The sequence below is a fragment of the Leucopleurus acutus genome (assembly GCF_964270905.1).
Source record: "Leucopleurus acutus genome assembly, chromosome: X".
Classification (NCBI taxonomy): domain Eukaryota; kingdom Metazoa; phylum Chordata; class Mammalia; order Artiodactyla; family Delphinidae; genus Leucopleurus; species Leucopleurus acutus.
This window is the reverse complement of record NC_139148.1, coordinates 20564109-20592103: the sequence shown is the minus strand read 5'-3', so window position 1 is coordinate 20592103 and position 27995 is coordinate 20564109. Positions and strand designations below refer to the sequence as shown.

At 38.8% G+C, this 27995-nt stretch overlaps 1 protein-coding gene across 1 annotated transcript in view; it reads right to left on the bottom strand.

The window, feature by feature from the left end:
* The window catches only part of POLA1 (DNA polymerase alpha 1, catalytic subunit), a 303995-nt gene that overhangs the window by 143290 nt on the left and 132710 nt on the right, over positions 1–27995 (bottom strand). Inside the window, exons 31-34 of the mRNA XM_082864756.1 lie at positions 21890–22021; positions 17132–17306; positions 2413–2591; positions 457–588 (exon numbers count right to left, since the gene is read on the bottom strand). Coding sequence (XP_082720882.1) covers positions 457–588; positions 2413–2591; positions 17132–17306; positions 21890–22021 — 618 coding nt within the window. The remainder of the gene's footprint in view (positions 1–456; positions 589–2412; positions 2592–17131; positions 17307–21889; positions 22022–27995) is intronic.

Here is a 27995-nt window from a genome sequence, read left to right as displayed (position 1 = left end):
ATAGATATATGTATAACTGAATCACTTTGCTGTACACCTGAAACTATCACAACATTGTTAATCAACTATACTCCAATATAAAATAAAAAGTTTTTAAAAAGTAAAACAGAAATAAAATCACCACACATGAGTTTACAGCTCTAGTTGCCAAAGATAGGTAATATTGATTTTTCCTCCTCTGATCGAAAATCTGAGTGACCATTTAACTTCATTTTATTTAGGCAGCAATAAACTACAATACTCCCTGATTATATTCTCATCTTTCCTTAAAAGCAAAAACTTCATTACTAAAAATACTGCTCATTAATGAGATGAAATGCCCAACAGAAAAATCAAATCATTTTCCTGTCTTTTCAAAATTTTACAGTTTCATACAAAAACCGTATCATTTTATTTTAAAACAAGTACCAAACCTTAGTAAGTTGCATATGTAAGACACTCATTATGGATACTTACTTCGTAGTATTTTTTAATGCATCGTCTAATGTCCATGATCAATTTGTTGCTCAGCTGTACCATAAAGGTCAGAGGCGAAGCCTTACAATCGATGTTACTGCAACGATACAAGCTGGGCTCCATATCGGTTCCCTACAGAAGTCAAGACAGACAAGTACACAAAAGGTTATAAAAGGTTTCTTGTGCTTAAAAACTTACATGCTGTCCTGGTGTACAATATTTTAAATTCATTTTATTGGTAAGCTTTTTTTTTAACATCTTTATTGGAGTATAATTGCTTTACAATGGTGTGTTAGTTTCTGCTGTATAACAAAGTGAATCAGCTGTACATATACATATATCCCCATATCTCCTCCCTCTTGCGTCTTATTGGTAAGTTTTTAACCTTATTTTCTCAACCACTTTCCTCCCAAAGATCCCCTCAGTCACCACATACCTTCTACTCTTGCCACCATCATAATGGAGTACAAAGCCCAAGGGAAAATCTTGAAATTACTTTTTTTACATTCAATACACGACAGACTATGGATAAAATAGTTTCCCCTCTGAAAATACCAGTGAAGTCGCATTATTGGAAATAAACATCCTTCCTAGAGATACTGATCAAGAATTTAAATTTGCACTTAATTCATTCCAAGGCAAAGCAAGAGCGTTAATGACAACAGTTTGCTCCATACTGCCAACTTAATTTTAAGAATAAAGCCTAAAACTTAAGCGTTACACCACAGAGTGATCACTTATTGTTAGCTTAGCAAATCTAAAATTTCTGTAACCACTGCCCCCCAACAAATGAAATGTATTTGGGGGAGGGGAGAGAGGAGGAGTAAAAATTTGAAAAAATGAACTATTAGTAGTTGGAGAAAACGTTTTGTTTTGTTTTAAACAAAGACAAAGCAAATGTAATATTCAGGGAAACTGTTGGGGTTTCTGGAGCATTTGTTTTCCTTCTTGATACTTAAACATCTTGGTTTCCTGCTCCAATCTGGTACATAACCCTACCCCGCCACACGAAGCAATTCCAGGTGGAAGAGATTTTAGAGCTTGACATCGGGCTCTTCCACAGTTAGCCCATCTGCAAGTCGTCAAGCCTCCATGCAATTAACTATCTTATTTACAGCTGTAATGAAGCAAAACTCAAGGATTTAGCAAGTATTGCTGATCTGTGTCTGCCTCTTCCTTGCACTTGCTTCCAAAGACTGCTTTGTTTTGATTCAAAAAAATGCAAAACATCTGCTGTTTGTCCAAATTAACTTAAAATAATTACTTTTAATTTAGATAAAGGACGTATTTTCTTTCAGTTTCAAGGTTTTATGTGGTTCTGCTGCCTACTCATTTGCCAATGGCTAGTACATGTATAACACTGCAGTGGAATCAAGTAGATTGGCTAAGTTTCAAGTTCTGATCCAAGGTCAATGATACATTTTTTGGCAGTACTTCTTTAGAGAAATGTCTCCCTGTGACTTTTTTAATGCCTGATATGCAAAGACAGCAAAGATAATCACAGTACCTTTGTCAAAAAGGAGGCAAGTGGGATGTGTAAAGATAAACAAAAACTTTCCAAAAACACTTAGTTCCCCATTAACTTGATTTAAGATAAAGGAAATTATTGCTCTAAGCCTTAATAAATTGGGCCGGGAGTGGAGAAATACAGGTTGCTAATTAAGGAATTACAATAAAAATACTTTAAGATAATTCAGAGTTTTTAAGAGATTCCATTTAAAAAACCAAGGCCAAGCATTCTAGGAAGCCAAAAACAATACTCAAGCATACTCTATTAAGAGGTTTCAAGCAGAAATAAGTAAGCTGTGAAGGCAGAATTCATATGATGCTAAAATTCTTTAAACACATAAAAACCTGTGTTTTCTTTTTCCTTTTTATACACATAGTAGAGAGAAAATGGACTTTATACTAGTTCACTCACAAAACAAACAAACAAAAGAAACAAAAGCAACTAACCGAACCATCGAAGACGCTATCATAAATATTCTCAGTTCCACATATAGGGCATGGACATTTGAACCTTTCACAGTCCCTGTATTTCTCTTCATCCGTGAGCTGTGCTGGGCCACCAAGGAGAGCATCATTCTCTTCATCTCTGTGATAATGATGAACTCTAAATTGGGTGGCATCAAGTCCTATTAATGTTAAAGAAAAAATAAATTCAGAAAGGTACAATTATTTAAATTCCCTTCTCCAAAAATACTCCAAAGAAGAGAAATCAGAAAAGAATTATTTCAAATTCATGCACATACTACACAACTATTTGAACTCAAGATAGAGGCTCATATCACCAAGACAAATGACTTCCTTTTTTAAGGAGATTATAAACAAAACAAGTAAACTGCACCAAAACAATGCAGAGACATTCCACTGGACATTTGCGTTTGGAAGCAACTACTTCTATAGGATGGTTTTACTATTTTCTTAAAGTTACGATAAAAATCTCAAAAAAATGTGCACTGTTAAAATCTCCTAAAATCAAAGTATCACCATTAAAACTGAAAATAGAGAATAAAAATCCCATTATGGAAAACAAGTTCACTGCTATTACAACTCCTTCAAGCGCAGACACCACTGCTAACCCTGATTTCAATGCAGTGGTCGATTCCATCTTGGCTCAGTAGTTAACAGCATGTAGGTTGCAATCTAATTCAGTGGTTAAAATTCAGTAGCAGCATCTGAGTCAAAACTCAACATGTTTTTTTTTTGGTGTTCTGAATTCAGAAATTTAAAATATGTGCAAAAACAATGAATCTACAAACTCTATAGGCCAAAATGTCCCCGACAATACTGAAGCCAAATATACCTTCTATATTTCAATCAAAACAACACAAGAAATCAATCGATGCATAGTTTACACTATCTTGTTTCCCCAAACTATTTGAGAAAAGAAACGATTGTAAGGCCAACCAATTTAACTTGCCTTTGACCAAAGCACATATGTCAAAATGTACTATTTGGATTTACACTTAAAGATATTCCACACTGTATCTTATAACATTTTCTTGAAAGCATTCCTTAGCAATCCCAAAGAATTCTAGGCTTCTGAGTAATCTAAAGAAAGCTATCATTTGTTTTAGTATAAAGGTAAATAAGTAATAAAAACAGTCACTGAGCAAAAAAGTTCAAATACCAAAAACATCTAAAAATTATTGTAACTCTATCAACAGCTTGCATAGTTAGATAATCTAACAGATGTATTCAGAACTCAGTGACAAGATCCTAAATCCCATCTGGTCAATTGTCAAGTGACATCTCTTTAATTAGAAAAGACTTAGGGCTGACTGACACAGTGGAAAGGTGCTGAACAAAGAATGAAAAGACTGAGACTCTGAGTCTTGGTTTTCTCACCTGCAAGATGGAGCTACTACCACCACCATGCACTTCTGGAGTTTAAATCGGATGTTAGGGACAAATCATTTTCAGTGGTGCCTATCACTGGTAAGCACCCAATAAATGCCACGTGAATGAAAAAATAAAATACTGGATGAACATCATTTAATCCACCATTTAATATTCATTCAAAATTACAAATTTGGAAAAATATATGAAACGCACGTTCGTGTTGCACAGCAAGTTAATAGCTGCTCTTTGTAGTAATTAATCAAAGTGAGTATTTCCCAACATGATAGTGTATAATAAAAACAAAGACTACACATTCAAAACAAATTGAAAAACTGTTCTTGGTTACTGTAACATAGGTCACTTGGCCCCAAGACTCACTATACATTTTTATTTTACAAGTTACCTACAGCTTAAGAGCAACAGCAAGTTCGTGAAGTGTGGGGGAACATACACCCTCTCATTTAAAGACAAGGAGGGGCAGAGGAGTAAGAGAGACCATGCCCACGCCTGTGAATGGTGCCATTTCTTCTCTGTAGTGAAGGGCAACTGCTGCAAATTCCTGAACCGCTAGCTGTGAATCCAACTGTATTCACATAATGTCTTGCTTTATTCACGATTATGAGAAAGCAGCTCCACCTTTTCTCTGATGGTATAATTATTCATCAATTTCCCAGGCCAATACTATTCAAAAAGTAAGGAAACAGAAAAATAATAAGTGTTTTCTGAAAGACAAGCTTCTTTCACAACCTAAATATCAAGGAACAAAACAAAGCTGGCTTTGCACATAGACAAAACTGGCTGGGCTCTAACAAGGAAGCAATGAAATCTCTTTCTAGGCCTCCCCACCAGCCATGCCCACTGAGTGCACCTGAGGCTTGGGGAAGCCTGCCTGCTGAGCACACCACAACTGGACATGGGCTGCCTTGCTACTTACGGAGAAAAGCCCAGCAAGTGACCAAGAGTTATGAAAAATTATCAGGCCTTATGAAATGCCTACTTTAAATGTCCATTTCCACAATCCTTATCTGCCCATGGCAGCAACAAAAACAAATGGCCTACCTAATTACTTCAGATTTATTCACAAGCTGATTTTTTTTCAAGAGAAGGGACTTCACCTCAGCACTCTTGGCCATAAGTCAGTGGTAAATTTTTTAAATATAAAGGGAGAAGACGGTGTAATTACCTTAAAATATTAGGTATATAACGATCCTTGTACAAGAAGTTACTTGGATACAAAAATATCACAAAAAAGTGATTTCCTTGGAAGGACAATTATAAGTTCAACAGAAAAATCACGGAGGGCTAAGTTAAATCTTTTTAAGAAAACATATAATTAGTCATGTTAAAAAGGAAGGATCATTGCTGCTGGAATCCTTTTTTAAGGTCAAAATCCATGCTTAAACCGCAAACTTATTCAACATATAAATTAATTTTTCCAAATCCGCACAAAATTGGCGATAAGCAGCTTATTTCGAAGTTTCAGGAAACTTAAAAAAGTTTTACTGCTTAAACCATAACTCGTTAAGGCTGGAGCGAAACAACAGGGAAAAAGTATCTGGTGCTGCCACCTAGAGGTAGATTCTGAATTTTAAAATGTACAAAACAGCTGCTAAATAGAACTCCATTCGTAGTTACTGTCCCTCCAAAATGAAGCACTATTGTCAGAAATGACATTAAAGCAAAATCTTTATAATCACAGTTTCCATACATGCATATACAGGGCATAATCAATATTAAACTGCACACCATACAGTAAGTAATCACAGTAGTCTTTGAGCGAGCAAGAGATAACAAAACTGAATTCCAAGTTCCTTATCTCTTCTAATGAGAGCTTTCTCTGAACAACTGGCTTAAAGAAACAAACTTTATGCCCCAGCTGAAAAGAGATCTTCCACTTCTACTAGACTAGCTTTTGACAGATGACTTCAATCATTTGGTCCAGCACAGAGTAAAAGGAGGAGCAACCTCCTTGGGCTTGGCACCAGTTACGTGGGGGAAGAGCAGGAGTGGAAATGATGTGTGCTTTAATTCAACCCTGTGGCTTGTCGTGACCCAGCCGCACCGTTTTGCTTGGGCTGCAGTGGGGGAGTGGGGGAGGGCAACAACGACGAGACGGGACAGAGGGGCAGCGGAATGAAATTAAAATACTGTCATTTATAATTAGAAAACTTATAGGATCTCACATTATTTTGGCAACAGGATCAAAGCTCTCATGTTTCAAGAAGTATTTATAGAAAGTAACATCACAGGCACTGGAGGGATGAGTTCAGCAGTGCCGTGTTATACTTAAGATCGCCACATTCTTACCACACATTTAGCACAGAATTATTTTTTTTACCACAATTTTCTAACAATTGTAAACTATCTGTTTTTAGAATGTTCACTTGCCTCCATTTCCAAGGAGTATTTAAAATACTCCAAACTCAAAGCATTAGGTTTACACTAAGGCTGATGTGTCTGACTAAATAATCTTCTTCCTCCAAAAGACAAGGTCTCTATTAGTGCAACTGCAAATAACTACAGTAAAGTCAATTACATGTGTTCATACAACTGGGGAAGAGGGAAAAATCCATATGAATGAAACTCCAAATGAGTAGAGTACTGGTATTCCCAAGCAGTTGTCTGTAATATGAATCACTCAAACTACTAGGGAAGCTAATTAATGAAGTCTTACTGTGAATATTTTTTTCTAAAAATTTCTTCTAGCAAATGAATCCTTTCCACAAATCCAAGCTTTCATATAGCTGGACTTCTTAGAGAACAATATACAAACTGAAAACTTAGTAGGATTAAAGAAAAGATATTTAATGAATTTTTAAAAGGTGACTGCTATATCCATAAAAGCCTCGTATAAGAAAGTGCATAGCAGCTTTATTCATAATAACCATAAATTGGAGACAATCTGATGTCCATCAACAGGAGGATGAATAAACAAACTGGTATAATCTACCATGGAATACTACTCTGCAATGAAAAAGACAGAATATTGACACGCAACAAGATGGATGAATCTCAAAAATACGCTAAGTGAAAGAAGCTGAACACAAAAAGTATATAACAGAGGAGATTATTTATATAAAATTCTAGCATAGGCAAAACTAAACTATGGTCCTAGAAATCAGATGAGTGGCTGCTTTTGTGAGGGGGAGGGTATGGACTGGGGAGAGTGCAATGGAACTCTCTAGGCAGTGGAAATATTGTTTTGATAAACTGTTTGCATAATACTCTTAACGCTGTACGTTTCATGGTACATAAATTATACTTGAAAACAAAAACATTCCAAATAGAAGATGTTTGTGATATATACTAAAAACATTCCAAATAGAAGATGTTTGTGATATATATTTCCAAAGAACTCATTCAGAATATAAAAGGAATGCCTGCAAATCAATAAGAAAAAGACAACTCAACAGGAAAGCAGAAAAAGACTTGGACAGCTCACAAAAGAAGATATTCAAATGGCCAATAAGCATAAGAACAGGTGCTCAACTTTATTAGTCATCAAAGAAACACAAATTAAAACCACAACATTATGCCATCACATAAAATGGAGGAGAGAGGAAACACCAAGTATTGGTAAGAATGTCGAGCGCTCAAACACTGCTAGTAGCGGGTCTAAATTAGTAGGACCACTTTGGAAAATTGGTAATATCTACTAAAGCTGAACATACATGTTCCCTATGACCTAGCAGTTCTCCATCTAAGTATATACCCAACAGAAATATATACAATTGTTCAACAAAAGACATGTGCAAGAATGCCCAAAGCAGCACTATTCATAACCACCCGGAGTGGAAAGAACCCATAAGTAGGTAAGTCACACAGTGTAGTATATTCATACTAGACAGAAATGAAGTACGACCACATGGACCCATCTCACAAACATATTGAACGAAAGTAGCCAGACATAAAGAGTAAAGACATAATTTATACAGCATCGAAATATAAGAACACTGCACCTATGATGTTAGAAGTCATGATAGTAATTTTCTGGTGAGGCATGGAGGATAATTTCTAGAAGGAAATACGAGGGAGCTTCTGAGAATGTAGTAATATATTGTTTCTTGAGCTCAGGACTGACTACACTGGTATGTGTTTACTTTAGCAAAATTCCTCAAGCTGTTCAGTTAGGCTTTTGCATACTTTTCTCTATGTATGTTATATAAGAAATTCACACTGATTTCTCATACCACATACAAAAATAAATTCAAAATGGATGAAAGACTTAAATGTAATAAGACCTGAAACCATAGAACTCCCAGAAAAAACATAAGTACATTCTTTGACATTGGTCTTAGCAATATTTTTCTGGATATGTCTTCTCAGGCAAGGGAAACAAAAGCAAAAATAAACAAACAGGACCACATCAAACTAAAAAGCATTTGCACAGGGAAAGAAACTATCAACAAAATGAGAAGGCAGCCCACTTAAATGGGAGAAGATATCTGCAAATAACATATCCAATAAGGAGTTAATATCCAAAATATACAAAGAACTCATACAACTCAATACCAAAAAAACAAACAACCTGATTAGAAAAATGGGCAGAGAACGTGAATAGACATTTCTCCAAAGAAGACCAACAGATGGCCAACAGGCACATGAAAAGATGCTCAACTTCACTAATCATCAGGGAAATGCAAATCAAAACCACAGTGAGCTATTGCCTCACACCTGTCAGAATGGCTATCATCAAGAAGACAACAAGTAACAAGTGTTATCAAGGATGTAGAGTAAAGGGAACCCCTGTGCACTGTTGGTGGGATTCTACGTTTTTACAACCACTGTAGAAAACAGTATTGAGGTTCCTCAAAAAATTAAAAATAGAGCTGCCATACAATCCATACAGTTTCGCTTCTGGGTGTTTACCAGGAAAAAACCAAACACTAACTCAAAAAGATTCATGTACTGCAATGTTCACTGCAGCGTTATTTCCAACAGCCAAGATACAGAAGCGACCTAAGGGCCCATCAATAGATGAATGGATGAAGATGATGTGGTGTACACACACACACACACACACGAATATTACTTAGCCATAAAAAATTGAAAGCTTGCCATTTTTGACATGGATGGATCTAGAGTGTATTATGCCAAGTGAAATAAGTCAGAGAAAGAAGAATACCACATGATCTCACTATATGTGGAATCTAAAAGCCAAAACAAAAGGAAAACAGAGTCACAGATACAGAGAGCAAATGGGCAACTGCCAAAAGGGAGAGGGAGTCAGGTGGGAGGGGATAGGCAAAGGGGATTAAGAGGTAGAGAGCTCCAGTTATATAATAAATAAATCATGGGGATGTAATATACAGCATAACGAATATGGTCAATACTGTAATAACTTTGTGTGGGGACAGAGGGTTATTACACTTACTGTGGTGATCATCTCATAATGTTTGCAAATGTCAAATCACTACACAGTACGCCTAGAACTAACATAATATTGTACATCAACTATATTTCAATTAAAGGGAAAGAAAATTCACACTGAAGAAGGTAGGAAAAGTAAGTAGTAAGTATCTCTCATGATATATCTCTGAGTTTGTTTCAAAATGTGTTAGATTGCAACCAGACATTATGTACCTCCTCACAGATGTACACACCATTACCTAGAAGTCGGATTAGCAAAAACCAAAATAAACTGGACTGAAATATGGGCAGCTCTTTAGATCTAACTACCATACAGGAAATAGATGGGACAGAGGGATGTGTTAAAGGATACCACTAGGATGCAATTGGCAAACTCCAGAATAAGGGACATTCCACATGACAAAAATCACCAGTTTCCTTAAATAAATTGGAAGGATCAAAAAAAAAAAAAAAAGAAAAAATAGAGAAGATTAACTATCATATGGACTCTGACTGGATTCCAATGCAAAGGAGGAGCTTCTTTTTAAAAGAAAAATGCATTCACAGTACGATTGGGGAAATACATTTATTGGTTATGTGATGAAATGAAGGAATTGTGGAGTTTTTTTCCTAGTGATAATATCGTAGTTATGCTGAAAAGGGGGAAACCTTGTCTTTTAGAAATGCAAAATTAAATATTTAAAGATAAAATGATATGTTGTCTCGAATTCACTTCAAAATCATCAGAGGAGGAGAAGAAGAAGAGTAACATTGGCCACAGTTGCAGATGGCTGAAGCTGGGTGATGAGCATCTAGGGGTTTCTTACACAGTTTTCTCTACTACTGTACGTGTTTGGAATTTTCCATAACAAAAAAGTTTAAAATACTGCAGGATCTAATTTAATGATAAACAACTGACTATACAAGTGGCAAACAACTGAAGCTGCCTTCCACCACCAACAAACCTCTCCATAAGATAAATGGAAATTTTCTGAGTATTTTAAAAGAAATAATATCCAAATCTTTGGGTTAAATAAACTCTCAAGAGTCTTATTGTCCTGCAAAAGATAACTCCCAAAATCTTGATGAAAAGAAAAAATTCTTTTCTTTCTTTTTTTTTTGGACAGCACTCTCATAACCGCATGTGATTACTTGTAATGCCCTTGATGACAGCCCTGAACGTGAATTTTAACTTAATGAAAACTGTACCTCTGAACAGGGAAAAAACCTTATTTTTAGACCTGAGAAAACACGGTAACTTTATGCTGAAAAAATACTTGGAAAATAAAATAACACAAATAAAACAGACCAAGACTGCTTCTCTTACACAAAGGCTTCTCCTCTCCAGCTATGTTGGTAGATTTAAAAAAAAAAACAAACCGTTTTTTTCCCTTCTGATTTTGTAAAAACTGTCTTATTTTTAGGATTAAGAGTATTTATATTTTTTCACCGAGGAGGAACCTAATATTCACCACCTTTACTCGTTTCTGTCTTATTCATATGTATACATTTAACATAGTTTAAGTATTTGTGCACAATGCTGTATTCAGCTTTTCATTTGTTACGTCTTATCCATTCTTCTATAGGCTACACAATTTTGACGTCATTTTAGTATGCTTAATATGATGATCTTAAAAATTTTGATCTATACTTAATAATACAATATTGTATACTTGAAAGTTCCTGCGAGTAGATCTTAAACGTTCTTACCACGCTTCCCCTGCCCCAAAAGAGTTAACTACGAGAGGTGATGGATGTGTTAATTATCTCGATCTTGGTAATCATTCTACAATATAAACGTGCATCAAATCACCACGTTGTACACTTTAAAAGCATACAATTAGGGAATTCCCTGGTGGTCCAGTGGTTAGGACTCAGCACTTCCACTGCTGGGGCCCCGGGTTCCATCCCTGGTCGGGGAACTAAGATCCCAAAAGCCGCACAGCGTGGCATGCATGCGTGCGTACATACATACGTACATAGAATTATATTTGCTAATTATTCCTCAATAAAGTTAAATTAAAAAAAATTGATCTAACTTAAATAATTTGAGAAATCCCCATTTTCCTTTGGAAACTCCAAGCTTTACAAAGTCAGAGTTCGAAATCACTACACAAAGCAATTATTCTAAACATGCTCTGGTGTGGCTCCAGGTTCTTAGAGGTGTGCCTGAGTCAAATGAGCAGCACTACCTCGGGCCCTCAGCACAGGGAGCCAGTGACACAGAAACAAGCACCGTGTGCTCGCCTTATAGGGACTGCGGTGCAAGGCAGTGTAATGGATACCCTTCATGAGGCTCTCTGTGAATTCCCTTGCGTGTCCTGAAGAGCAGCTGGGATGGCCTGGGCTACCCCTGGAAGTCGAAGCCCTGCTGCTTATCACTGGGCTGGAAGGACAAGTGGGAGGTGGGGACAGGCAGCCACTCCCGACTCCACATTGGCCTCTGCAAGGCACATGCCCACAATGCCTCAAACGCCTCCATTTTTATAAACTCTTCCCAGGTGGCCCCAGCTAGAAGTGGTCTCTGCTTCCCCCAAACACTGAAACTCCTTTATTCTACCTCTTTGGGGACATGTACTTGTGCTGTCCACTAGACTTCCCCACAACAGGGAAATCGACTCAACAGGCTGGGCTGTGATGTGAGTAAGGGAGCCACGGCTGACTCAACTTCGTATCCCTCACAGCACCCATTACACTGCTGAGCACGGCAGGTCATCAACATTCATCTGTTCCATGGATGCATAAGTAGGTTGGGACTAAGTAGGCTGGGACCATGAGCCATTTGATAACGTGCTTGGAATGGCGCTCCAGCCTGGAAGGGGCGGTTCTTACCCACTGAGAAGACTTACTATCCTACACTGCATTTGGTGTGATCTTACTTCTGAAATTTTACTATGAATTATGTCACAGAAAATATTTAAGGTTTGGAAATGCTGGTCATGTACATACATTCTTCTGAGAGCTTCATCATGAAAAGAGCAAAGTCTTGATCAACAAAGTAATGCCTGAGGCACTTGCTGGTGGCATCATTCCACTCCCAACCACCTGTGCTTTTCCCCCACCGCCACCCCACCACCTTTTGTAGATATATCTCCCCGGGTCTACCAAAGGCACCCCCAAACATGGCATGGTCCGCTGCTGCACTTATTTTCTTAGAAGATATCACGGTACCCTGTCTACTGACAAAAAGTACCTTCTGTAAGGTGGGTGGTATGGGCCATTTTTTAAAAGGGGGGATTATTACTTCCCAATCTAACTCAGGAACACACCGGGTTAAGTGTGCTGTCTTGTTCTAAGCACTACTTTCACAGATTAAATGTTAAATTCTCATGTTCTTCAAACATCAATAATTTCTCAGGACCAATGAAAAAACTGCCCTGATAGGCAAATGCCTGAAATTTTATCACTGACCATGAAGAAAGGTATTTGACAGTTATTGTACAAATCATTCCTCATCGGAGGAAAGATATTATATAATTTTAAGTACTGTTATGCATAAAATATAAATTTATTAAAAGATGAAATTCAGGAATGAACTTTAGAATATTCTAATCCCCAGCCTGTTTTGCTAGGTACAGAAGACTATTTGGATGTTGGAGCATACTGTGAATATTTCACCCACAGAATATAGAGAGCATTCATTAGAACAAGAGAGAAAAAAGAACCCTATAGTCTGGAGAACAAAAGCTGAGAGTTCCAAGTTTTAGTGGCCATGTTTCCCATAGGGCTATTGTATAAGAAGAGTAATACTACATTTTTTTCTATTCACAGATGGAAAAGAGTAAAATTTAGCTTTATTTAAGCCCAACAGCAATAATCTTGCATGGGTTTCAGAAAAATGATACACATTTTACTGTGGGATAACGAGGACCATTAGTTATTAGGGAGAACAAATTATTCTCTTTCAATACAACAGACTTATTCATTCACTCATTTAATAGACTGTCCTCTCTCCTTTTCACTGAAACGACCTTCCCATACAGAACACCTGGCCATGCAACATGCCACCAGACAGACTTCAGGAGGTATCCTGATGGGGAGAAATAGAGAATTTCCAAAGTGAAGCCACAGGATAAAACCAACACTTGATGCTTGCCTTTCATTTCAAGGAAAGCAGTATAAAAGCAATAGAAAAAGAAGTAGTTGAAAAATATAGTTGCTCTCCACAAAAGAGTCTGAAAAACAAAAAATCATGAACTTAATAATTTTTCTAAATGAAATTATGCCATTGTTCCTGATTTCTTTATACTAGCTAAAAGGACAAAGTAGCGAACTTCACTGAAGTTTCTACACTGTCATACATTTGATTAACCACAGATAAAAACTACATTAAAGGCAAGAGAATTATTTTATGTCTGTGATTAGGCAGTTGCAGGGCTTGTATTTTATGTATATATCTGCAGACTTCAACTTATTTAATGGTGTCAGTTCACTGACGGCAGTTTTTTTTAATATAAAGAAAAACAGATTTAGAACTTTAAAAACAAATTACAGTAATTGTATGCCTATAGCTTGCACCTCTTAGAAACCATGCACCCCTAACACTCCTCCCCTTACTTCCCCACCACTTCCCTATCTCCTCCCTTCTCCTCTAAAACCACAGGCTAAGTGAGAACTGATAACAGGGGCCTCAAATCCCCTAGTGAAGAACAGCCACCCTAATTTCCACTTGGGGTAGAGGAATAAAGGACACAGATCAAAATGCAGCTCCCAAATACGGCAGGGGGCAAATGCCTGCAAAGACCTGCCCAGCAAGCTTCAATGTTTTCTACAGATCTTCACGGTGACTGGCACTTGCTGTTCTGCCCTTCGTTACTGTGGACGCTCCTACGAGGAAAGAGGGAGAGATAAAGGACTAGGAGATTTACTACGAATGTAGATAGGTATGTGGATACCGTTGGTGACGGCGGGGCTGCGGTGGGAGGAGGCGCACCGCGCCATGATGACAACTTCACATGTCTTCAGCATAAAAACTGCTGCCAAACAGCAGAAGACAAAAACGAGAAAAAGAAGGTACAAAGGGGAGTGGCAGCAGCTCCTTCAGAGCTACAAACACAGGCCCCTCAGCAGCTCCAAGCGGCTACCTGGCCCCCAGAGCTTTCAGGTGATGGGGTAGGAGAGATGGGGATGTGTTGAGACCACGCACAAGCATGACGGGTCCCCTCTGTAGGCCGAGCCTGGTCAGTAATAGCAAGAACACTCTGAAGATGGGGCCCACTAGGCTACTGGCTTGGAAAATGATTTGTGAAAACTGGATTCATAAGACAGTCACAATGATGAGAAAGTTTCATCTTTAAGCAGCCACAATCTGCCTGCGGTTTAACTGATATGAAAATGATCTTAAATATGACCCTGCAACCAACGAAATCAGTCTGGTCTCCTCCAGGTATGGCCAGTCTTGAGACATCTGAGCAGGCATCAGGCTGTTTACCAGCCAGGCTCCACCGCCTTCTACTCTACAGCTCTTCTGCCGAAAATACAAGGCTCCACCCTTATCTGTTAAACGTCACTCACAAGATGAGGCTTGTTCCTGCTACCTCTCCTCGGCTGTGGGCCACTGGAAACTTCAGAACCAAAGAAGGAAAGGGCAACGGTGAGCCTATGAAGCAGGCTCTTGATGATCCAAATGGAAAACCTGGAAGATCTACTCTAAAAAACAAATGCTTCTGCTGAGGGGCTGTCAGTGGCACTGGGGGTTTGCAGTAGGGTGAGGAGGAAGCACAAAGATGAAGTTCCCGGGCCTTCACACCCACGCCACCACGCTCCTGACTGAGGGCATGTGTCACAGCCTCCCAGAGCTAAGAAGAGGTGGTGGCTACAAGCACAAGCTTTGCAGTCATGCAGAGCTGGATCCCAGACCAACCACGGTCGGCCACTCACTAGCTATGTGACAAGACCAAGTTAGTTACCTCTCTAAGCCTCAGCTTTCTTCACTGTAAAATGAAGGAAACAACATAGCCTCATGGGGTTACTGAAAGGATTAAATGAGATAACATATGCAAAGTACTTATTACAGTTTCCAATAGAGTAAGCACTCGAGGCAGAGGAGAGAAAAAAGAAGGAAGCTAAAAAATATTGTGCACTTACACTCCCTCCTCCCAGCTGAGGATTTATAAACATCATCAAATACAACTCAACTTTGAGAATACATTATATGATGATCTGGGTAGCAGAATTTTATCTTCCTAATTATGTTTTGCTTAGGCAAATGTCAAAAATGAGTTTCCACTTCCAGAGCAGACACTGATGGTGCGGGGGTGGGGGTGGGGGGGTGGCGGGACCCGCTGGTGGGAAGGAGCTCAGAAACATATTCCACAGGGGCAGTGTGGAAAGTATGTGACTTGATGATTCATCTGTCCAGTCTCAGTCCACAAATGCACAGAGAGCTAACTGCGTGCAAATCCCAGGGACTAGAGGAGTTTGAACATATTTCTGCAGAGGCCTGGCAGGGGGCTGGGGCGTGGCCATAACAGGCGTTCACTGCACACTCCCCCACCCAGGCCTGTGCAGAGCATCTCACACGTATCACTAATCGCTCCCTCAGAGCAACTCTAGAAACCAAGGCTGAGACCAAGCTTCAGAGGCTTCCCAAAGCCACAAGCACATGAGCGACAGAACCAGTGTTTGAACCCAGATCCCTATGATGCCAAAGCCCGTGTCTTAAGCCAGACTTATTCAATGAGAAGAGGAGGAGGATTTTCCATGAAGCATGGACAGATTAAACAATGCCATATTTAGGGGACCCTGAGTACACTAAGTAAGAAGTCAGGCTAGAAATACAGGTTGGAGCTAAAAAGTTACTCTATAACTGCTGAAGTCAGACTGTAAGATGTCAGTGGCAACAGGACTTATAGTGAGGAGCCAGCCAAGGACTTTATTAGGCACTTATTCTAAGAATATTCATCTTTGTGTACAATGGGATAGAGAGCAGAGAACTTAAAGCAATGTAACTCTCAACATTCTGGTCATCTAGAAAGGAAATCAGGGCTGGTTATGAAATACATTTCTAAGCACGAGATGACAACCTGGTGACCTGGCAAAAAGTCTGAGAAACAATGAGGCTTCAGGGTTGGCTGGCACCTCCAGATGATGAGAAATTAGGCATCAACTAATTCCTAGAAGATAATGAGTCCAGTTTTAGAAGAATTTTTAAAAGCAAGAGCAGGATACTCAAAAGGAATCGAATACAACAAGTTAAACGTTTTAATGATAAAAAAGCTGTGTATTCTCACTCCATACAAAAACACATTTAGAGACTGAGACAAGAGGAAACAATATTCAAGATACAATGAATCTTATTAAGTGAAGTTCACTGATTAAAGTGACAACGATGTAGGGACTTCCCTGGTAGCGCAGTGGTTAAAAATCTACCTGCCAATGCAGGGGACACGGGTTCGAGACCTGCTCCAGGAAGATCCCACATGCCACAGAGCAACTAAGCCTGTGTGCCACAACTACTGAGCCTGCCCTCTACAGCCCGCAAGCCACAACTACTGAGCCCACGTGCTGCAACTACTAAAGCCCATGCACCTAGAGCCCGTGCTCCACAAGAGACGCCACCGCAATGAAGAGTAGCCCCTACTCGCCGCAACTTCGCGCACAGCAATGAAGACCCAACGCAGCCAAAAAAAAAATAAATTAAAAAAAAAAAGCAACAACAATGTATGCTCAGAGACTAGGAGGGCGCCGAAAATCTTCTCTTATCCTTTCTTTTGCCGCCTCTCTCTCTCCCCACTCATCATCTGTTGACGGAGTGCCTACCCTGGAGCAGGCATGTGCTTACAGAGGTAGCAAGCCTGTGGCGTTCATATAGGAGGGGAGATAGACATTAACCAAACAACCACAAAAATAAATGCTCAACTACAGACAAAGAAGTGCTTGACATAGTACCGTGCCTCTAAACAGGGCTCCTGATGGGTAAGGGATGACCGCACGGGCTGCTGTTGCCAGGCAAGGGGCTACGTGAGTTCGGGACACTTACCTAACCACGTTGCAATGAGGACAGCATCAATTCCATCTATTGGCTCACAGATTCGAGCCACAACTGGGTGGATCTGCTGGGCCAGGTAGTACTGGGTGTCAATGCTTAAATTGTCCTGCTTCTGCAGCTGCTCGGGTGCATAGGCCCTCTGACTCCCAGTGAGGTTTGACCCATCCTACAAGAGGACATGGTACAGGTAAAGTTGTGAGAAATTCAATCACAAGTACTTGCTTGGACAAAGAGAGGGACAACAATTCAAATTTTATATATTCAATTCCAAACACCACAAAATCCTTTTGGATAACAGTTCAAATTTTATGTATTCAATTCCAAACACCAAGAAGCCCTTCTGACCTATTGGTGAACATTTCATATGCAACTAACAGGAGGAAGATCAAGGAGAACAACTCACCCACTGTCCAGGAATGTAAATCTAGCATGTGTTGTGTTCTATTTTTTGTTGAAACTCGAAACCAACAAGATGGCATGACTAGATTAAACAATTCCACCTGCCATATCACAGAAACACACCGGGAAGACTTGCTAACAAAGGCCTTTTAGGAGTCATGACAAAAAAATGTGTGACCCTTTTATTATGTTAACTCAATCCCTCCTTGCAAGAATTCTAGTCCTATTATCATCTTAAAGACAGGGTGTGTGTGTGTGTGTGTTTGTGTGTGTGTGTGCAATATCTCTCAATGAGAGCTATATGTATCTCTGAGAAGCAAATGAGCAAGGGGAATAGACGAGTACACAAAACCCAAGAGCACTAATTTATGTACAAGATATAATAGGTAAGAGTAAAATTAAGAAAGTCGCCTTGGTGGAGTAGAGTGCTCTAGGAGCAAAATATCTGGCCACTGGAACGAAGGGCATGCCATTTTGCGCTGTTTATGCGGCTCTTCCTCAAGGAAAGGAAGAAGGGCCAGAGAGCCTCTTTTCAAGGCCTCCCTCTTCTCTTTACTGTCTAAAAATAGAAGTTGTGAAACTCTATATAATTGGCCCATATACAGTCCTGTGGGTGATGTCATCATCATCTGTGAATCAAAAAGCCATCACCACTCTACTGGACCAACATCCAACAACTCGCTCCACTCTTCCTCTTGTCTGCAACAACAGAATTTATTATTCAGATTCGTAAATTTTAACTATTCACAGTGCTCAGCTGCTCTGCAAAACTGATTATAATGTGAATCCTATTCTTTCAATCCTGCTACAATCAGTCCCTTCTCAGCTCAGTGGCCAGCCCAAAGCAGAAGCAACCTTTCATACCGTTGTCTTACCACAAACTGGAAGCACTGGCTTCTTTCTCTGGCTAGGCTCCTGATGGAAACAAACTGGGATGTTTATCAACTAGGTTCTACCTACGCTAAGATATAATGAAATAACTAGAAAGGAAGCAAACCTCAGATTAAAAGACTTGCTTGTAATTATTTTTCAGGAGTTCACAATACAGTAAAAGAAATTAGGCAGAATTAATCAACTTTAATTGTTGCCTTTTTAGAAGTTTGATTTGTTAGATGAGAGTAAGGTGACAGCCAATGACAAAAAGAGTGAAAAATCCTTGGACAGTGTCTTTATGCACCACAACTATGTTCAGACTGCCTTTTAACAAACACATGAAATCTGACTGATTTATAGAATTGTAGTTTCTTTTTAAAACTGGTCTGTCCTTAAGATTATAGTAATGTTGAGTTTAAAAATTTTTAATAAAGAATAAAAACAAAATTTGTAGAGGCAAATTATTATTTTTTAAAAACGGCCCTTGAGTTACTTTCCAATATATCATTAGATGTTCTCATGTCAGGCATGTCTGTAAAAAAACAGTTGAAAAAGTTCTAAGCATATTCTCAGTTGAAAAAGTTTCTCCCAAACATATTTCTTATTGTATGCAAAAGCATCTGAGCTCGGGCTTCCCTGGTGGCGCAGTGGTTGAGAGTCCGCCTGCCGATGCAGGGGACACGGGTTCGTGCCCCGGTCCGGGAAGATCCCACACGCCACGGAGCGGCTGGGCCCGTGAGCCATGGCCGCTGAGCCTGCGCGTCCGGAGCCTGTGCTCCGCAAAGGGAGAGGCCACAACAGTGAGAGGCCCGCGTACCGCAAAAAAAAACAAAAAAAAATCTGAGCTCAAACATGACTAAATTCAAAACAATTGGTAAGATGACAGGTCTTCCTGTGTTACGTTGGAAAAACATTTAGGCTGTAACATAACATATATCCCTCAAAGACCTAATTCTCAAACCTAGCAAGACCTAATTCTCAAACCTAGCAAACATTTAGGCTGTGACATAAGATATATCCCTCAAAGACCTAATTCTCAAACCCATGCTATATGCAAAAACACATCCCATACACCTTTAAAAATAGACTGAGAAGCAATGTTGGTCTTCCTTGAAGTGCCCATGTAGTAATTTGTGAACTTCTCAAAGTACATACTTTACAGAGACAACCAGATCAGACAACTCATTGAAAACTATGAGGTCATCTTTAGTAGGAAATCAATGGAAAAAAAGTTTTAACAGATGACAAGTGGCGCCCTTAAAACAATTATGTTAAAGGCATGCCTTATGAAAATTATGTCCAATGAAAGTTAAATAGTTAAGGATTTAACACTTAACCAAGTGGAAGTTGATTTAAGATCTCAGCAAATAATTCACATGGTTTAATAAGACTATGAACTACAATATAAATTACATACCACAAACATTACTCTCTGAATTCACCTGAATTTATAGTCTGAATAAGTTATCAGTAGAGTACTATGTTCAAAATGTAAATTTTAAACAAAAAAGAACCTGTTTAGGAGATAGGTTATTCTTGAAGGGCACCTTTGCTTACAGCAGTAAATATTTCTCCTAAAAATGTGTCATCATACATTTTGAGAAACATATTCTAAAAATATAATTGTGTTAGGAAAGAGGAAGAATAACCTGAGTGCTTAAAAGCAAAAGAAGTAGGCAGCTTTGGTTAGCAAACATGCTGAAAGTGGGCATGCCCCACTGCTGGGGGACAAAGGCAAATTAAAGTCCTACAGCTTTTCTTGGGATACAGTGAGAAGAATAAACCAATAAAAGAAACATGAACTGTTCTTTTAACAAGCAAATAAGTTAACACCCAGCACCAGTCGAATGGGAAAAGGGTTGAAAATACATCAAATTGGATTTAGCATCAGCATTTTGAGCTCTTCTTATATCAGTAAGACCCGAGAAGAAGAAATCAAAAGACCTCAATATTCAGACATCAAGGAATATAAGCTTGACTTTTGAAATACATTGATCATAGGACCATACATCTCCATTCCAGGTTTAGCCAAAACATAATTGTGGCTTGATTTCATTTTTAGATGCTATTTCAGAAAACCTATATAATTTTTCAAAGTTGTATGTTGCCATCTGCTCCTGTCATTAATAATCTTAACAGTTTTTCCATGTATGTGAATACCTAAGTGAAAAAAAAAAAAACCTAGCCTATTTACCAAATCTTTATTTGCATAATATGAAAATTGTTTTTTTGAGATGAGACTTGTCAGAGGCAATATGCAAAGCACATTAAGGGCTTGAGCGAGTCAGACATTTATGGAAATATTTTCCTGCAGGAATTGGCTTTCTGTAACAGTTCTTAATCAAGGGTAACCCTAGGAGGGAGACAGAGTCAAGTGCTGATTCCTGTCCATGTACTTAAATCATTTGTTATGTACATCATCTACAGTACCAAGCAGATATTAGCAGACGACTTCTACATTTTGAAAAGGCTCTCTGATTGCAAACCACATTGACTGTACTTTGACAAAGATCAATCACATTGAAGTTTAAGGCTTATCTAATTTTTTTTTACTGTAATAACAAAAAGCAATATTTAATTAATTAAAAAGAACAGTCTTATTGAGATGAATTATGCCTTTTGGTAAACAGACCACACCATAGTAACTGTAAAGAATTTGGATAGAGGCTTTGACTCTGACTTTTTTTTTAAGCAGGGAGAAGGGATGAGACCCCTCCTTTGTTCCGACTGGAGGTAAGTGCTTTCAAAAAACAAAAACACCCCACAAAACCAAAACCCTCTTCTGTTCTACCCTTTCTCTCTATCTCTGACTGTTAGAGGCATGCTACTCTCAAAAGATACTGGTCAGCGGTTTAAAACTGTTCCAGAAGACCTAGAGGTTCCTGAGAGGTGTCTCATGGAACAGGAAGAAGACAAGAGGTGGGTTCTAGGCCCCCTCCACTCAAAAAAAAAAAAAAAAAAAAAAAAAGGACCTGGTTAGATAATCTGTGTTTTCTTCATAAGGTAGCTTTTTAGGACATCTCACCTTTCTCCATAACCATGCATTTCGTATTTTTTTTCAAGTAATTATTTGAACAGGCTAGTGAAAAATGCATTTACTCTCTTTTGGTAGAATAATATTCAGAATGGAAACTGCTGCAAAAGGAATGATAAAGGACTACTGCTGGATATACAAGCAAACTGGTAGACATTTTCATTCAAGTTAATTTCAGATTGAAACAGCAGCTACTGTTATATACCTGTCTCACCAAAGTAATTTCACTCAACCAAAACACTAGTCTCAAATGTTTTATAAAAATTTTAATAAAATGTCATATCCCTGACTAATGTTTTTAAATGCTGCAAAACCAACCAAGACTAAACCCTCTCTTTACAGCATCAATAATTTGGCAGAGTACTAAACAAGACACCATGGAGAGATGGATTTTACTATGGGCTCGGAATTGGTGTAGGTCTTATTTATTATGACAGTTTTACCTGACAGATGACATACGACACAGTATCTCCAGCTTTCACCTTTCTGCCTCCTTGAGAATTTATCCAGAGGGCAACATGTACATGAGGTAGGCTTTTTTTATCAGGATAATCCTGGGGATCCTTTGTCAACGCCTAAGAGAAAAAGAGGGAACAAAAAGCCCCAAACTTTAAAATAAAACCTTTCTCACACAGATATACACTAAACATATCTCTGCTAGAATCACACCAGCCACATAAACATAAAAATGACAGCAGCTGTATGTAGAAAACACTGCCACAGGATCTTCAGACATTCTATCCTCAAGGCTCCTCTCTCCTTCATTTAGTAACTAATATGACCAGATATAACCCTGAAAAAAAAGAAATATGAGTTTCTGGGCCATGGCACAGAATACTTGGCTATAAAGATTAAGACTGTGAATTCAGTCTTCTATGCAGCCTTAGAGTTCCTCTTAATGTCTGCAATTCTCTCACTGAATTAACTGATTAGTTAAGACGGATGGATAACGGTTACTCTGACTTAATGATCTGTTTCTCAAAGGCTTCTCGAGCCTAAATAAATCCCTAAGGCACCAGAAATCACTGGATTTACTCACACTGTCAATTTAAGCTCTCCAAAGGCAGAGTGAATGAGTTTTTAACAGAAAGTAAGCCCCACGAGAGCAGGAACACGTCAGCCTTGCCCACAGCTGCATTCAGAGGGCTCAGAGCGATTCTTGGTGTGTAGCAGCAACCAAATGTTTGCGGAAGAAATTATTTCGCTCACTCTGCAATAATTCACTAAGTTCAAGCACTGTAAAGTACTGCAAGATGAATAAGACAGTCACTGGTCCTAAGTCACCTGCCATTAGCAGACGATTCCGCATTCCACAAAAAAACTCTCTAAAATAAGCTACATGTGCCAGAAGGGAGTGGTAAACTAAGTGTTACCGAGAGTTTAGAGAGGCAAAGATTGCTACCATCTGAGAGCAGAAATCACGGAAGAAAAAAACGAACTGGCACATGAAGGAAAAAATAGATTTTAAGAAAAGATGACGGGGCAAGAACATTCAAGCAGAGGGAAAAAGCAAAAGTTAAAAGCAAGAGGTGAGAAAAAAAAAAAAAAGTCTATTGGACTGGAACTTAATATGCACAAAGGGAAGGGGTGGGTTTCAAAAGACAAGAGGAAGGACAGGGAATAAGGTGCTCCATGTCTAGATCACCTAAGTGTGGTCTGCAGACCCCTGAGGGTTAGCGACACCCTTTCAGGGGGTGGAGAAATCAAAGCTATTTTCCTAATAATACTATCTGCACTGGTGATATAGAAACAAAGGTCAGTAAAGGTGCTGACGCCTTATAAACATGAAACTGGGCAGCAGCACCAAACTGTACTAATACTCATTGTATTCGTCACCATGACACGCTCACAGTTTTTTAAAGTTCTTGACCCTTGAGTAGAAAGCTAATATTTTGTGTAACAAAATGGGAAGTATGCCCAAGGCACATCTACAGCATACTCAAGAACGAAGGATGCTCGAGGAAATGCATTTGTGCAACCATTTGAGTTGCAAGCTAAACTAGCTGGCTTTCTCAACCCAATTTTTATTTGAAAGAATGGCAGGCCAACTACTGTTATTCTAACTTGAGTACCTGGCAGACAATCACTCAAAAAGAACCAAGCGAGTCTGCCACTACAAGGAAAACACCTGACAGTATATATTGCCTATGATAATATTGAAGCTATCAAGCACCAATCAGAATTTTGGAAATTCTGTTTCCACTCCGGTGAGCTTGACAGCTTTCCAATACCTAAAGACTCTTCTGATGAGTAGGAATATTTTAAAATGTGGTTTTTGTTAATATACAATGAGATGTATCAATATTTTGGAAGATCTGTAAAACTCAGGGAACCAACATTTAATAAATTACAAGTGCATAACATCACACATGGGTAAAAGATCCATTCAAAGCACCGCACAGATGAAAAGATTTTAATGTAAGAATATGAAAAGTTCATTGATATGGTTTCCTATTTCCACAATACAAATAACCTTGAAGACAATACCACTTCTAGAGTACTGGTGTAGAATCAAAGAAGAATACACACAACTCTCTTTAAAAATTACTGAAATACTTCTTTTTCCAACTACATATTTGTGTGAAACTTGACTTTCTTCCTATGCTTCAACTAACACCACACATCACAACAGATTGGATGCACAAGCAGATATAAGAACGCGGATGTCTTCTACTAAACTAGACGTTAACAAGACTTGCAAAATAACACCATTCCTCTGGCTAATTTTTCTTTGTTTTGAAATATACAGTTATTTTTCATGAAAAAATTTTATTTTTGTGGGACTTCTCTGGCGGCACAGTGGTTAAAGAATCCGCCTGCCAATGCAGGGGACACGGGTTTGAGCCCTGGTCCGGGAAGATCCCATATGCCGCGGAGCAACTAAGCCCATGCGCCACAACTACTGAGCCTGTGTGCCACAACTACTGAAGCCTGTGCACCTAGAGCCCGCGAGCCACAACTACTGAGCCCACGAACCACAACTACTGAAGCCCGTGCGCCTAGAGCCCGTGCTCTGCAACGAGAAGCCACCACAATGAGAGGCCCAAGCACCGCAACGAAGAGTAGCCCCCACTCGCCGCAACTAGAGGAAGCTCACGCGCAACAACGAAGACCCAACACAGCCAAAAATAAATTAATTAATTAAAAAAATTTTTTATTTTTGTAAACATATAATGGGTTTACTGATATTTTTAAATAAACTAATAAATGCTTTTAAAACTTCTCAGTTTTAATTTCTAACAGTAAATATCAACATAAGCCACATAAACAAAAGCTCTTGCAGTCCCCAACTATTTTAAGAGTGTGAAAATGTCCTGAGATCAGGAAATTTGAGAACTACTGTAGTAGAATAAAGCAGGTCCTCAAACATGGCTGCACATCCCCCTGTTCTATACACTTTCTAAATCATACACTCAGTGTAGGAGAGTACCTAGAAGCCTCTCTAAGTATTTAAATCTTCTCAAACCTGCATTATGCGAAGTCTTGATTGACTTGGACGGGTAATACTGCATAGAAATTTTAATCAATATAACTCTACTTAAGAAAACCGTTATCTTCTTCAATTGACTATACTTCAGTGCAATGTTAAGAAATTCTGAATTTCATCTGACATACTTTCCAATTATTAGATTGGGACTATTTGGGGATTTCACAGCCTAGTTTCAGAAGGCTTGATTTTTCAAAAAATGCTTCCTGGTGGTTTAGGCTCAAGTTAGCCAGGGCTATACAAATCAGTTGTGAAGTATTTTGTGTTACTTTATGAAACATATTTAAGCTAAAATTGTGGCAGTTCAGAAAAATCACACACAGTGTTTTTCAGTTGCATTTGGCAACAAGGGCTTAAATCTCCACAAAGGTAAATCTCACCACTTCACCCCTCCACCCTATGCTAACCTCCCATTTTCAAGCCCACCAATACCCACAAAATCAATCTAATCTAATCTAACCTAATCTATATCTTATCATAAGACCATCCACAACCAGTCACATACATGGACTCTTCGATTCCACCCTCCTTTGCAAGCGACAAAATGTAAATACTGATTTACTCACAAGTTTTAAACAGTACAGGTATTCAGACAAATGTTAATTAAGACAGTCACTCTTGATATATAAAAAGCTTAACGTAAACTGACACAGGAATAACTCTGATATAGAGAGCCCTTTCATCAGAATTGACTCTACTTTCATCGACACTAAAGAAATTCTTCTTCTTTACTTAAAGAAGTATAAGAGCATGTGACAGTAAATATGTTTGCTAGACCATTAACATCTTGAAAATACCAACCAGGTTTTGCTTATTCTACTTTATATCCCAGAACCTAGCACTGTGCACATAAGACGTACTCCATGTTTGATGAATGGATGATTAAACAGGCAAAGGAATTCTTTTAATGCTCACTGAACAACTATTATTTGCCAGCTACTATGCCAAGTGAAATGGAGAATAAAAGACAGTCGGTTTCAGTTCTGCCACATGAAAATATATGCACATCCCGAATCACACTAATTATTAACTAGTATTGTTATCACTTTAAGTTGATAACTATCGAAGCTGAGTGATGGCTACATGGGGGTTCATGATGTTCTTCTCTTTACTTTTAAGGTTTTTTTTAAAATGTATTTATTTAATTTATTTTTTTATTTTTGGCTGTTCTGGGTCTTCACTGCTGCACTCGGGCTTTCTCTAGTTGCAGCAAGCGGGGGCTACTCTTCGTCATGGTGCGCAGGCTTCTCGTTGTGGTGGCTTCTCTTGTTGTGGAGCACGGGCTCTAGGTGCATGAGCCTCAGTAGTTGTGGCACGTGGGCTCAGTAGTTGTGGCTCATGGGCTTAGTTGCTCCTCAGCATGTGGGATCTTCCCAGACCAGGGATCAAACCTGTGTCTCATGCATCGGCAGGCGGACCCTTCACCACTGTGCCACCAGGGAAATCCCTTGTATAAGTTTTAAATTTTCGATAATAAAAACTTCAAAATAGCAAGACTGCACAATGTTCCTGAGAACGCAGGGATGGCCAGTGTGTCTACGCAGCTAGGTTTCTCTGCACACTAGTAACACTGTGCCATCACCCACAGGAGGAGATGACGGACTGGGCCCACTACCCTAGGGGACACGTGCTCAGTGTTCTTTTGCCAATAATGTGGTCATGTTTGGACTCAGCCTTCCAAATTCATGCCTGGAACCCCGTGCAACAGAGGACTCACATTTCTAAGAAGGTAGACAGTGTCAGGTATTCAATCTGCAGAACTGATACAAAAATTGATCAAAGCAAGACTGAAATAGTAATTCTTACTTATGCAAATTTTTGAGAAAGAGACAAAACAAAATCTGAAAGGAAACCACTTTCAAACGTCCTAAGTGATTCCATGCCAACAGGCATGCACTGCATCACGTAAAGGGAAGAGCTAGCGTCAAGGCACATGTCCTCTTATATTACTTATTTCTAATTTTTTGTACTTTTCATGTATAAATGAATGCCTTCTTTTGTGACATTAAAAACATCACTGTTAAGGAGTAGGAAACAAATGACTTAACTAAGAATAAATACAAATCGTAAGGATACGCATAGAAAATATTCATTCTCTCTAGGAATCAAAGAAATGCAAATTAAATCCAGCGGTAAAATACTGTTTTGTATCCATTTATGGTAGCAATGTTTTACTTAAATATCACCAATGATATTATCACCAATGAAATGTCACTTCTATAGTACAAGGAAACCTGTGGTGAAACCAGCACACACATTTTGTTATTATCAATTAGTATCACTTGTACAAAGCAATTTGACAAGAGACACACAGATACTCAAATCTTTTGACTCAAATATTTTACTTCAAGGAATCTAAACAAAGGAAGTAATTCATCCAAAAGCAATAAGACAAACGGGGACTTCCCTGGTGGCACAATGGTTAAGAATCTGCCTACCAATGCAGGGGACACAGGTTCGAGCCCTGCTCCGGGAGGATCCCAAGTGCCGCGGAGCAACTAAGCCCGTGCACCACAACTACTGAGCCTGCGCTCTAGAGCCCACGAGCCACAATTACTCAGCCTGCGAGCCACAACTACTGAAGCCCGCACACCTAGAGTCCACGCTCAGCAACAAGAGAAGCTACCGCAATGAGAAGTCCGCGCACCGCAATGAAGAGTAGCCCCTGCTCGCCACAACTAGAGAAAGCCTGTGCACAGCAATGAAGACCCAACACAGCCAAAAGTAAATAAATAAATAAATGTACTTTTAAAAGATCATATAGTAATTTTTAAAAAAGACATGAACAAGATGTTCAATATAGTTATTAACAGTAGCAAAAATAAATAATGTAATAATCAAGCAAAAATTTTAATTAAAGATGTAGCAGTGAAATATAAGATTAACATAATGATTTTTAAGGTTAATACAGAAATGTGGGAAAATCTGTATACGTTAAGTGAAAACAAATCTCAAAGTAATATACACTGTAATTGCTACCATGTAAAACTGTTTTAAAGAGTAAGGTAATGTGCAAAAATGACTGGCATTACTTTAGCATAGGGGTATTTAGAACGAGTTTT